The sequence below is a fragment of the Gracilinanus agilis genome, chromosome 3, assembly GCF_016433145.1.
Source record: "Gracilinanus agilis isolate LMUSP501 chromosome 3, AgileGrace, whole genome shotgun sequence".
NCBI lineage: Eukaryota > Metazoa > Chordata > Mammalia > Didelphimorphia > Didelphidae > Gracilinanus > Gracilinanus agilis.
The window spans coordinates 12,235,430-12,247,552 of NC_058132.1; the positions used below are offsets into that span (position 1 = coordinate 12,235,430).

A 12,123-nucleotide genomic window follows, 5' to 3' on the forward strand; every position below is an offset into this window, starting at 1 on the left:
CTCAGGATTTTAAAATTTTCATTGAACCCAGGTGCTGCCTCCTCTATGAAGGCTTCCTGGCTCCTCCAGTTGTCATTGCTCTCTTCTATACTAAGTCACCTTCTTTTTAGAAAATTCTTGTGTACATGTAGGGTCTTTCTCCTCCTTTCTCCCCCTTCCCACTAACCCCCCCACCATTGAATGTAAGCTTCCTGTGGGCAAGAAATGCTTTTGTGTTTGGCTTAATGAGTGGTTATTGAATTTAAATGATTTTTCTTTGGTCCCCAGCCTCCAGTTCTTCAGGAAACTAAAGATAAGACTCTGAGAGAAGATGTCCATCTAAGAAGTCATCCCTTGTCCTGAGGCCTTTCCTCTAGCTGACTGTGTGAGAGGGGTGCTGATTATCCCACCCCTGGAGAAAGGAGAACGTTGAGACAATGGCAAGTAAGAGCATGCCCAGGATGAAGACACACAAGGAGAAAGGTGAGAATCTAGAAGGTCTGTCTGGTCTTCACAAGGTTGGAGAGAGGAAGACAGAGGAACTTCATGATGGACCATCTCACGTCAGGGACTTTCCTTCCCTCACCAGCATGATCATGTTCTTTTAGGGGCCAGTATCCTTCCTAAAGAGTGGTACCATAATGATGGAGCATCTCTACTAAGGTGATGCTGGCTTCCCTCTTGAGCCCTGTGCAATCTTCTAGTGAGAAGATCTTTGGGCTACTATGTCTCACTGTTGGCTTCTATCGAAACAGCCATCTAATAAAATGCTAGAATACTAGACCTGGAGTCTGAGAGAGCCGAATTCAAATCCAGCCTCAGATATTTAGTAGTTATATGACATTGGGCAAGACACTTAATCTTTCTGACTTAGCTTCCTCTATGTAAAATGGGGATAATAATAGCATCTACCTCCCAGAGTTATCATGAGAATAAAATGAGATGATATTTGTAAAGTGCTGTGCTCATCCCAAAATTCCTTTTCCCTTTTTGTTTACGTGCATCTTTACATTATTGTTTATATAGTTCCATAACTCCTCCCTCTCTCTCTCTTCTCCTGTATGCAGGGTCTGGGAAAGCCTTTCTTTACTGAAGGTTTTTTTTCTTTCCTTTATTTTTCAAGTGATATTTAATAAATCTTATAAAATATATTACTTGGAGTATTGGATATTAATCTTTTTATCTACATTTTATTAAAAGAAGAGAAGACTAAAGCAGAAAAATTAAATTTCATTGAGCATCCCAGTGAGTTGGGAATTATGCCCGTGTATCTTGATTCTCAGACTTGAGCTCTATCCCTCGGAGCCCGCTTTAGCACAGGGATATAATCAGGGTCCTGGGAACTAATATCCTTCTTCTCTCTAATTATAAATTATATACAATATAATGTATATGATGTATAATATTATATATAAATATATAATATGTATAATATTAAATTTTGCATATTATATGATTATAAATTGGGATTTATAAATTATAAATTCGGATTATAAATTAGGATTTCAGGTCTGCAAATAAAATTGAATTTATTTAACCCCCTTACCTTCCATTTTAGAATCGATATGATATATTGGTTCCAAATCAATAAAAGCTAGTAAGGACTAGGCAATGGGAGTTAAGTGATTTATCCAGGGTCTCAGGTCCATTCCCTCTCCCCTGTCTCCAGGGGAGTCACAGCCAGCCAATGTGTAAGGATTTGTGGTCTGGTGAGTCTATGAGGAGCCAAAGAGGATCATTCCCCTTATGATTCCTTTTTCTATCCTCAGCACCACTTCCTCGAGACCACCACAAGCAAGAGGATAAAAAGAAAAAAAGTCATAAGAGAAGAGTGGCTGCTGCCATCCAGTTGGCCAGAATTCAGGTGAGTGGGGCTTATTTTCTCTTCTGCTCTTCCAAGGCATCATTCAAGGCATTGTCTTTGCTCTCCTCCGTCTTTAAGCTACCTAGAGAGCCCTAAGCTACCATTGTTCTCCCCCAGAAGACTTTCATTGGCTTGAAAATTCTCAGGGTTTCTCAACTATTAGAGCTGGGCAGGCCATGAAAGGTCTTTGAGGCCCCTCTCATTGGACTCTTGAAGACCCTGAGAGGCACCTAGGAGGCTCTGAGCAAGCACTTGGTGGATGCTTGGCTCTCTCAGTGGTACCCTTTGAAGACGAGACTTTGGGAAGACAATACAATGGGTGAACCATCCCAGAGGATACGGTTCCAGACACTCTTCTTACTTTCCATCATCTCTTTGTTTTATATACAAAGATATTCACTGACAGAGGGGCCAAGGTAGATGGATCCACAGCTGGGGGATCAGGGCCATAGCCATTAGAGGCATCTAGATGGCACACAAGAGGATAGAGTGCTACGAGGGGAGTTGGGAAGACCTAAGCTCAAATCTTGCCTCAGATACATCATCCAGTAATTATATAAAGTCAAATTACATAGGACCCCCTCCCTTAAAAGAGGAGTGGTCTTCTGAACATCTCTTCTCAGAGCGACTGACCAGAGAAGGTCTTTTTTATTGAGAAAGTATATTCTACAAAGTAATGATCAATTCCATATATGGTAAAAGCCAAGGTCCCTTCTGGTAGCCAGTCTCAAAGCCAACTGACCTATCGTACCCTCTGGATACGTTCCAGGCGCCAGACACAGGCACACAGCTCCCCTTGGCAAGGATCGTTTCAGGGGATTTTCTTTGGGATTTTGACTCACACTGTGCTTATTGATTGCCAAGGCGTCTCTTCCATGCTGGTAGCCCTCCTTGAGAACAGCTCTGGAAGATTACTTGTGAGCCTCGACCTCTCGTTAGCTTCCTTCCTCAGCCTTTGAGAAACCATGCCCAGAACAGGATCGCCACAAATTGTTCAGTGTTCAGCAGAAGCACTGACACCTCCACAATCCCTAGTCTCTACAGATCAGGGCACAAATTTTGCTTGGTTGATCATCTAGACTTGAGATGGTCTCAATAATGCAGATTAAATTATAAGATGTGTGCATCATTTTTTTTTCCTGGAGAGCCTGGTTGTTAAACATTTACCAGCATTCCCCAGTTTTGCTCTCTAAACATTGCTTGACCTTAGCAGGAGTGCAATTGAAAGGAGTAGTCAGTCATCACCAGGCTGAAGACCTGGCTTCTCTATGGGAGAATAACAACTGGAATTCATACAACACCTGTAAGGTTTACAGAAATGGTTTACATCCATTTTCTCTGTTGAACCTTACAACACCCCTGTCAGGAATAGTGAGTGGTTTTTAATTAATTAAAGCTAATAACTTAATTTTGATTAATTTAATTAATTAATTAAAGCTAATAACTTAATTTTGATTAATTTAATTAATTAATTTTAAGCTATTTAATTAATTTTGATTTATTTAATTAGTTTTAATTAACTAATTTAATTAATTTAATTAAAGGAAATGAGCAGATCATACTTGTAGTTGAGTATAGTTGCTAGTGCTCTTTATCATAAGCCATATCTTGTCTCTGTTAATTCTGTACTTTGGAGGCTTCCATAGGGCACTGGTTTTCTTTGGGCATATTTTGGGAGATGAACGGTAAGGTGGAGCTCACTCAGTAAAAGAAAGCTCTCGTCTCGCTGGCCCAAAGGGATGCCCCTTGTCCGCACGTTCCCCATGACTTCTTGACGTGGATAACTGAGAAGCCCTCATCAGTGGTGGGATGCTTCCCTCTCCCTCCTGATGACTGTCCCCGCCGAGGCTCCTGCCAGTGAACGGCTCCCAAGAGATCAGGAATGTGCTTCATGTTTCAGGGATTGGTGACCTTCAACGATGTGTCCGTGGACTTCTCCCGGTCTGAGTGGAAACACCTGGTACCTGCCCAGAAGGCTCTGTACCGGGATGTGATGCTGGAGAACTATAAGAACCTGGTGTCCCTGGGTAAGGTCAGCTTTCTCCTGGGATTCTGGAATTTCTGTCTTACCTTCTCATTTCCTAAGGGCTGGGGTTGGAGACTGAGGGAGAGGGAGAAGGGCTGAGTCTTGGCTTTGTGTGCAGAGTGAATCAAGAATCTATATAACGGGGGCCAGCGAGGGGGCTCAGTAGAGACAGGAGGAACTGGGTTCCAATCTGACTTCTGATGCTTCCTAGTTGTGTGACCCTGGACAAGTCACTCTTTTGCCTTGGAACTAATACATAGTATTGATTCTGAGATGGAAGGTAAAGGTTAAAAAAAAGAAACAAAGAAACATAAAAATTCCCCCATCTCAGGAGAGTGGGTTAAAATGAACCAGCTTTCCTTCAGTCCCAAACAACTCGGTGACCCATCCCCTCTCCCCAACCCTGTTTTCTGGGAATATAATCTGGAGTTTTCTTCAGGTCTTGTCCTTTGTGTAGCCCCTTGGAGCTTCCTGTTGTGCCCTCAAATCCTCGTTTTAGTGCAGAAAAAGAAGACAGGCTCTCTTTCTCCATAACCTTTCTACTTATTTCCCTGCCAACAGGGCTTCAAACTATTAAACCAGATGTGATCTCCCGGCTGGAGCAAGGGGAAGTACCATGGATTCCAACAAGCCATGTCCCAAAAGGTGGGTGAATGAGTGAGACTGGGCAAGCGCTTTGCATACTCCTTAACCCAGCCATATCATTGAGCTATAACCCAAAAAGATCAAAGGAAAAGGACCTATTTGTACACAAATATTGATTGCAGCTCTTTTTGTGGTGACAAGAATTGAAAATTGATGTTTGATCACATGGGTCAATGAGGATATGATTGGGGATCTAGACTCTAAATGATCACCCCAGTGCAAATATCAATATATGGAAATAGGTCTTGATCAATGATACATGTAAAACCTAGTTGAATTGCTCATTGGTTATGGAAGAGGGGAAGAGAAAGAACGTGAATCGTGTAACCATGGAAAAATATTCTAAAATAAATAAATAAATATTTTTGAAAGAATTGGAAATTGAGGGGTTGCCCATCGACTGGGGAATGGCTGAACAAATTGTATTCATATATGATGGTGATGGAATACTGTTGTGCTATAAAAAATGTTGGGGGGGAGGTTTCAGAAAAACCCAGAAAGAGCTATATGAGCTGATGCAAAGGGAAGTGAGTAGAATCAAGAGATCTTTGTACACAGTAACAGCAGTATTGTAATGATGATCGACTATGAAAGACTTAGCTATTCTGATCAATTCAGTAATCCAAGAAAATTCCAAAGAACTCATGTTTTCCACCTCCAGAGAGAGAACTGATGAACTCTATATATTTTGGATAAGGCTACTCAAATGCGTAATGGGGAATGCTATTTCATTTTACCTAGATTTTAGCATAACATAGCATTTGATGAAGTATCATGCTGTCCATGAGGAAAAAATAGATCTGAGCTAGGTGATGGTCCAATTAAATGGGCAAAGGACTGATAGAAAGACCAAAATCCACGAGAGTCTTTCCCTCTGCCTTCCTTGATGAAATCCTATTTTTCATGCCCATCATGACCCTTCAGTTCTCTCCCAGATCATTTCCCCAGCACTAATGACTTTCTCCTTTTTCCCATCTTGATTCCTGGGTGAACCAATAAAAATCTACACTAAGGGTCTTTGTCCCTTAAATTCCTAGTAGAGAAGGAGAAATGGAAGATTAGAAATTGGGAACATGATTTCATATAAAATCTGCAGTCAGATTATTGGGTTAGAGTGGTTATCCTGTAAATGCCTTCTGAAAGAATTTTGACATTGTCATATAACATGGGGAAAGGAGGGCCTTGATTGATTGTTGAGTTGGAAAATGCTATGATGGAATGGACATCACAGGAAGAAAAATCTGGCATCTGAATGCAGAGGGAGGGAATAATCTTGGTCATGGTACTAGTTTGTTGCCTGGTTCAAAATGATGGCCAGATTTCTGTCTTTTTTTGTTCCATTTTATGACACTTCATCCAGAGCATCTTCAGTTTGATTTAGTAAACAGTAATATTAGGTGCTTACTATGTCCCAGGCACTATGCTAAGTGCGAGGGATAATAAAGAGAGCCTCTAGCCTTGAGGAGCTCACAATCTAATGGGTCTTTAATATCCAGAATAAACCTATTTCCTCATTCGGTAAATGTAAAAATTTTCCTCAACATAGATGATTTGTTGATAATATCTACAAGTACTTGCAGGAAGCAGGCAATTAATTCCTTTATTCCGAGACACTTAGATGCTGCTGCTACTATCTCCTCATATATGTAACCTTTTTTCAAAATTTGTTTCATTAATTAATTTAGAATACTCTTCCATGGTTACATGATTCACATTCTTTCCCTCCTTTCCTTCCTCTCCCCTACCCATTCCCATAGCGAACAGGCAGTTCCACTGGGTTTTATATGTATCATTGATCAAGACCTATTTCCATATTATTAATATTTTCAATTGTTAAATTTAAATTAATGTCCAATAACTCCAAGTATTATGTTTTATAAGATTTATAAGTAATCACTTGAAGTAGAAGAAATAAAAAATAGAAGTACAAAGCTTAAGTATAACCATGTGAGTAAACTTTCCTGCCAAGCTCTCTCCCCAGCCTCCACAGCCTCATTCCAGGAATAAGAGAGAGAGGAGCTACACCCACACCTTTATCTTGAAAGCGTAAGCACATAATATGAGAATGAAAATGGGAAGCTGGGAAAGAGAGTTCTGGGGAGAAAATTCTAATTACACACAATAGAGTGATCGTTTAGAGTCTACATCCCCAATCATATCCCCATCAAACTATGTGATCAAGCAAATGTTTTTCTTCTGTGCTTCTACTCCCACAGTTCTTTCTCTGGATGTGGATAGTGTTCTTTCTCATAAGTCCCTCAGAATTGTCCTGGATCATTGCATTGCTGCTAGTAGAGAAGTCCATTATGTTTGATTGTACCACAGTGTATCAGTCTCTGTACAATGTTCTCCTGGTTCTGCTCCTTTCACTCTGCATCACTTCCTGGAGGTCTTTCCAGTTCACATGGAATTCCTTCAGTTCATTATCCTTTCAGCACAATAGTATTCCATTACCAACAGATACCACAATTTGTTTGGCCATTCCCCAATTGAAGGGCATCCCCTTATTTTCCAATTTTTTGCCACCACAAAGTGCGTGGCTATAAATATTTTTGTACAAGTCTTTTTACTTCTTATCTCTTTGGGATACAATCTCAGCAGTGGCATGGCAGGATCAAAGGGCAGGCAGTGTTTTAAAGCCCTTTGGACATAATTCCAAATTGCTTTCCAGAATGGTTGGATCAGTTCACAACTCCACCAGCAATGTATTAGTGTCCCAATTTTGCCACATCCCCTCCAACATTTATTCCTTTCCTTTGCTGTCATATTGGCCAACCTGCTAGGTGTGAGGTGGTACCTCAGAGTTGTTTTGATTTGCATTTCTATAATTATGAGAGATTTAGAACACTTTTTCATGTGCTTATTGATAGTTTTGATTTCTTTATCTGAAAATTGCCTATTCACATCCCTTGCCCATTTATCAATTGGGAAATGGCTTGATTTTTTTTGTACAAATGATTTAGCTCCTTATAAATGTGAGTAATTAGATGTTTGTCAGAAGTTTTTGTTATAAAGATTTTTTTCCCAATTTGTTGCTTCCCTTCTAATTTTGGTATTGTTTGTTCAAAAACTTTTCAATTTAATGTAATCAAAATTATTCATTTTGCATTTTGTGATATTCTCGCTTGCTTGGTCTTAAATTCTTTCCTTTCCCATAGATCTGACAGGTATACTAATCTATTTTCACCTAATTTACTTATAGGTTCCTTCTTTATATTTAAGTCATTTACCCATTCTGAATTTATCTTAGTGTAAGGTATGTAACCCTTTTAATTGTTTATACAATATCCAGATTGTGCAGCATTCTCCTTGATGAAAGAGATAGACACTATATATACTATAAGCATTTCCCTTAGCCCACCATAGCAAGTAGATATTCATGCTTTTTTGAATTTTTTTCAGATTCCTCTCATCACAAGACTATCAGTAAAACCAAAAAGTCAGCTCCAAAACAGGATCTCTCTGTGAGAGAATCCTCTAAGAAAAGAGTAACGAAAGATGACTCGCAGAAGGATTCAAAGCTTAGGAAAGTTTCAGGAGGCAATAGCAAAGCAGAGATTAAGAAAGAAAAGCCAGGAAAACAACCCAGGAATGAAGCACTCAATCACCAACAAAAGCACCAAGCACCAAAAATCACCAATGAGTCAAAGGCCCATAAGTGCAACACATTTGAGAGAAAATGTAGCCCAGTTTCAATACCTACTTCAAGGCAGTCAGTTCCTACAGAAACAAGTGTCCATAAATGTCATATAGCTAGAGAAAGCTTCTTCAAACAGCTTTCCGAACTAATTAAACATAGCAAAATCTCATTTGGGAAAAATATTTGTAAGTATAATAATGATAAGCAACCTTTCAGTAACCCCACAGCTTCTACTCAAAACCCTGAAAAACGTAATGAAGAGAAACCTAGTAAAGATAACAAATGTGGGAAGGACAACATGCCTAGGAAACCCCATACTGAACATCAGAAAAGTCATACTAAAAATAAACGCAATAGATGTAATGAATGTGGGAAAACCTTCACACGAAGCACAGGACTTTCTGAACACAAGAAAATTCATAGTGGAGAGAAACCTTTTAAGTGTGATCAGTGTGGGAGAGCCTTCACAGCAAAGGGAAGACTTAATGAACATCAGAAAGTTCACACAGGAAAGAAGCCTTATAAATGTCATGAATGTGGGAAAGCCTTCACTTTAAGAGGACGGCTTAACGAACACCGGAAAGTTCATACAGGAGAGAAGCCCTATGTGTGTAATGAATGTGGAAAGGCTTTCATCCAGAAGGGTACACTTCTTGAACATCAGAATGTTCACACTGGAGAGAAACCCTATGAATGTAAACAGTGTGGAAAAGCCTTCAGACAGAGGGGACAACTTTGTGAACATCAAAAAATTCATACTGGAGAGAAACCATATAAATGTAATGAATGTGGGAAAGCTTTCTCAGGAAAGGGACGACTCACAGATCATAAGAAAATCCATTTAAGAGAGAAACCCCACAAATGTAGTGAATGTGGGAAAAGCTTCGTCCAAAGGTCACACCTTTTTGACCATCAAAAAATTCATACAGGAGAGAAACCTTATAAATGTAATCAATGTGGGAAAGCTTTTTTAACAAAGACACTACTCAGTGGGCATCAGAAAATTCATACTGGAGTGAAACCTTATGAATGTGAATATTGTGGGAAAGCCTTCACACTGAAAGGACGACTGAATGAGCATCTGAGAATTCATACTGGAGAGAGACCCTATGAATGTGATCAGTGTGGGAAAGGTTTCATAGTGAAGGCACGACTTACTGAGCATCTGAAAATTCATACTGGAGAAAAACCTTATAAGTGTGCTGAATGTGGGAAATCATTCACACAAAGTGGACAACTTACTGAACATCAGAGAATTCATTCTGGATTAAAGCCTTTCAAATGTAGTCACTGTGGGAAAGCCTTTACACATAAAGGACGACTTGGTGAACATCAGAAAATTCATACTGGAGAGAAACCCTTTGAATGTAGTCAGTGTGGCAAAGCCTTCACACAGAGTGGACAACTTAATGAACATATGAAAATTCATACTGGAGAGAAACCCTTTGAATGTAGTCAGTGCGGCAAAGCCTTTACACGAAAGGAACGACTTAGTGAACATCAAAGAATTCACACTGGAGTGATACCCTATGAATGTAGTGAATGTGGGAAAGCCTTTACACGGAAGGAAAGACTTAGTGAACATCAGCGAATTCATACTGGAGCAAAACCCTTTGAATGTAATGAATGTGGGGAAACCTTCAGTCGTAGGACATCCCTTTTCTATCACCAGAAGATTCATTGTACATAAAAACCTTACTAATGTGAGAAAATCTTTGGCCATAGAATATCCCATGTCATCAAAGAAGTCTTAACTCAAAACAAAACAAAAAACAAGCCTGAGTTAATGAATGTGGGAGATCCTACAACAATAGTTAAGAAACATAAAATAAGTTGTAACGGAGAGAATCTCTATGAATTAAGACATATGAAACATCATTTTATCATCAAAGAATTCACACTGAAAAGAAACCAAATGAATGTAATGGATGTGGTAAAGCATTCAGCAACAATACAAACCTTAAGAGCCATCAAAAAATCTATAATGAAGAGAAATCTATGAAGTTAGTAAATGAAAGTCACCAGCAGCAACTTGAGTGGTAGAAATTATCTGTGAATTCATCCATTCATACAAAAGATGAGAGCAATAAATAGGTGAAACCCTTCAAACAAATGATGGCTTATCAAATATCAGAAAATTCATGCTGGAGAAAAACCCTGTAGACATAATGGTTTCCTAATGTTGGGCTACCCTTGCAACCCTGGTATGAATCCAATTAGAACATAATGAGTAGTTTTTGGATATATAGCTACAGCCTCTGTTAAATATGATTTAACTATTTTGCATCAATATAATACTCTTTATTTTTCTTTCTGTGCTTCATCCCTTCCTGGTCTGGGTATCAGAACCATTTTTGCTTCATAAAATGAGATTGGTAGAGTGCCTTCTTTATTATTGAGAAAAGTGTTTTAGAATTTATTTACTATCCATTTGGACCAGGAATTTTCATTTGGTATGTCATTTTATGGCTAATTCAATTTCTCTGTGTAGGATTGAGTTATCTAGAATCTCTTTTTTTGTTTTGGTAATATGATTAAGTTAATATTTTTGTAGGTAATCCATTTTATTTTAATTCTTAATTTTTTCCAGCATATTTATTGTGTTTGGTTGTTTATGATAATGTTTTATCTGTTCATTATGAATTCATATTGGTTATTCTCATTTTGAAGATTTGATTTTCCTCTCTCTTTTTTGTCAATATATCTAATGGCTTAACTGCTAATATTTGTCCTGATCTGTTTTCATTAGTATGGGAAACTCCTAATATAAAAACTCTTCCTACCAGTACACATCAGCAAATTTTCTGCAGATTACAATCTTCAAGTGGCTTAGGGTCTTGAAGAGGTTAAATTTCTTGTCCAAGGTCATATAAACAGTATGTGCCAGGAGGCAAGTCTTGAACCCAGCTCTTCCTGACCCAGCCTTTTGTTTTAGTTGCATTCTTGGTTCTGTTATTTTTCTTTCAGTGGAAAACATCTCTTATTACTTTGGTGCATTCTCATGTGGCAATAAAATTGAGGCCTTTCACCATCTTGATTACTTTCCTCTAGATATTATATTGTTTTGTCCTCTTTACACAGTTACTTTTTAGCATTACTGGACACCTCTAATACTAATCATTTTTTTCTGTATCATCATACATGGTTATTGATTTCTACACTTTTTAATTTAAAAGTTGTGTCCGGGCACTTTTCTTACTCTTTCCTCTTCTCTATTTTCTTTCTTTTTTTTTAAAAACCCTTGTACTTCGGTGTATTGTCTCATAGGTGGAAGATTGGTAAGGGTGGGCAATGGGGGTCAAGTGACTTGCCCAGGGTCACACAGCTGGGAAGTGGCTGAGGCCGGGTTTGAACCTAGGACCTCCTATCTCTAGGCCTGACTCTCACTCCACTGAGCTACCCAGCTGCCCCCCCCTTCTCTATTTTCAGACCAAATTCCTTGGTATCAGATGAAGATTAGCCCAAAAATATGTTTTTGAAGATTCTGGTATTAGTCCTTACTAGCTGCAGTCAGTCTATCATTCCTGCATCTTGAATCATGATATCAAAAGTCAAACTCCATTGCTAATCATTGTCTATATTCTCCTTTCTCAATCTCTTCATTTGGAAGTAGTAAAGCAAACCTTCTTCCCATAGTATTTCAACAAATAACAGTAAAACCATACATTTATTAAGGGCCTACATGGACCAAAAGATACAAAAATAAACATTTGACACAATTTCTACACTCAAAGAGGCTACAATCTAATGGGGGAAGGATAGGTACTTTACCAATAACCTTTAAAAAGGGCAAATGAGAGATCTAGACAAAGTACTAAGAAAGCTTGAAGGAGAGATCACTTTCACCTGAATGACAAAGAACAATCAAAGAAGGCTTCACTTAGGGGGTAACTAGGTAATACAGTTGACAAAGTGCTGAGCCCAAAGGCAGAAAGACTTAAATTCAAATCTTGCCTTAAGACACCATCT

General features: G+C 38.7%; 1 protein-coding gene across 1 annotated transcript; it reads left to right on the forward strand.

The window, feature by feature from the left end:
• The first annotated feature begins 317 nt into the window (after nucleotides 1-317).
• On the forward strand, nucleotides 318-9,844 carry LOC123240746 (zinc finger protein 260-like). Its single transcript, XM_044668459.1, has 5 exons — nucleotides 318-462; nucleotides 1,749-1,843; nucleotides 3,744-3,870; nucleotides 4,431-4,514; nucleotides 7,917-9,844. Exons 1-5 carry the CDS (start codon nucleotides 417-419, stop codon nucleotides 9,842-9,844), a joined length of 2,280 nt encoding a protein of 759 aa, XP_044524394.1. The 5' UTR covers nucleotides 318-416.
• Nucleotides 9,845-12,123: the final 2,279 nt, after the last annotated feature.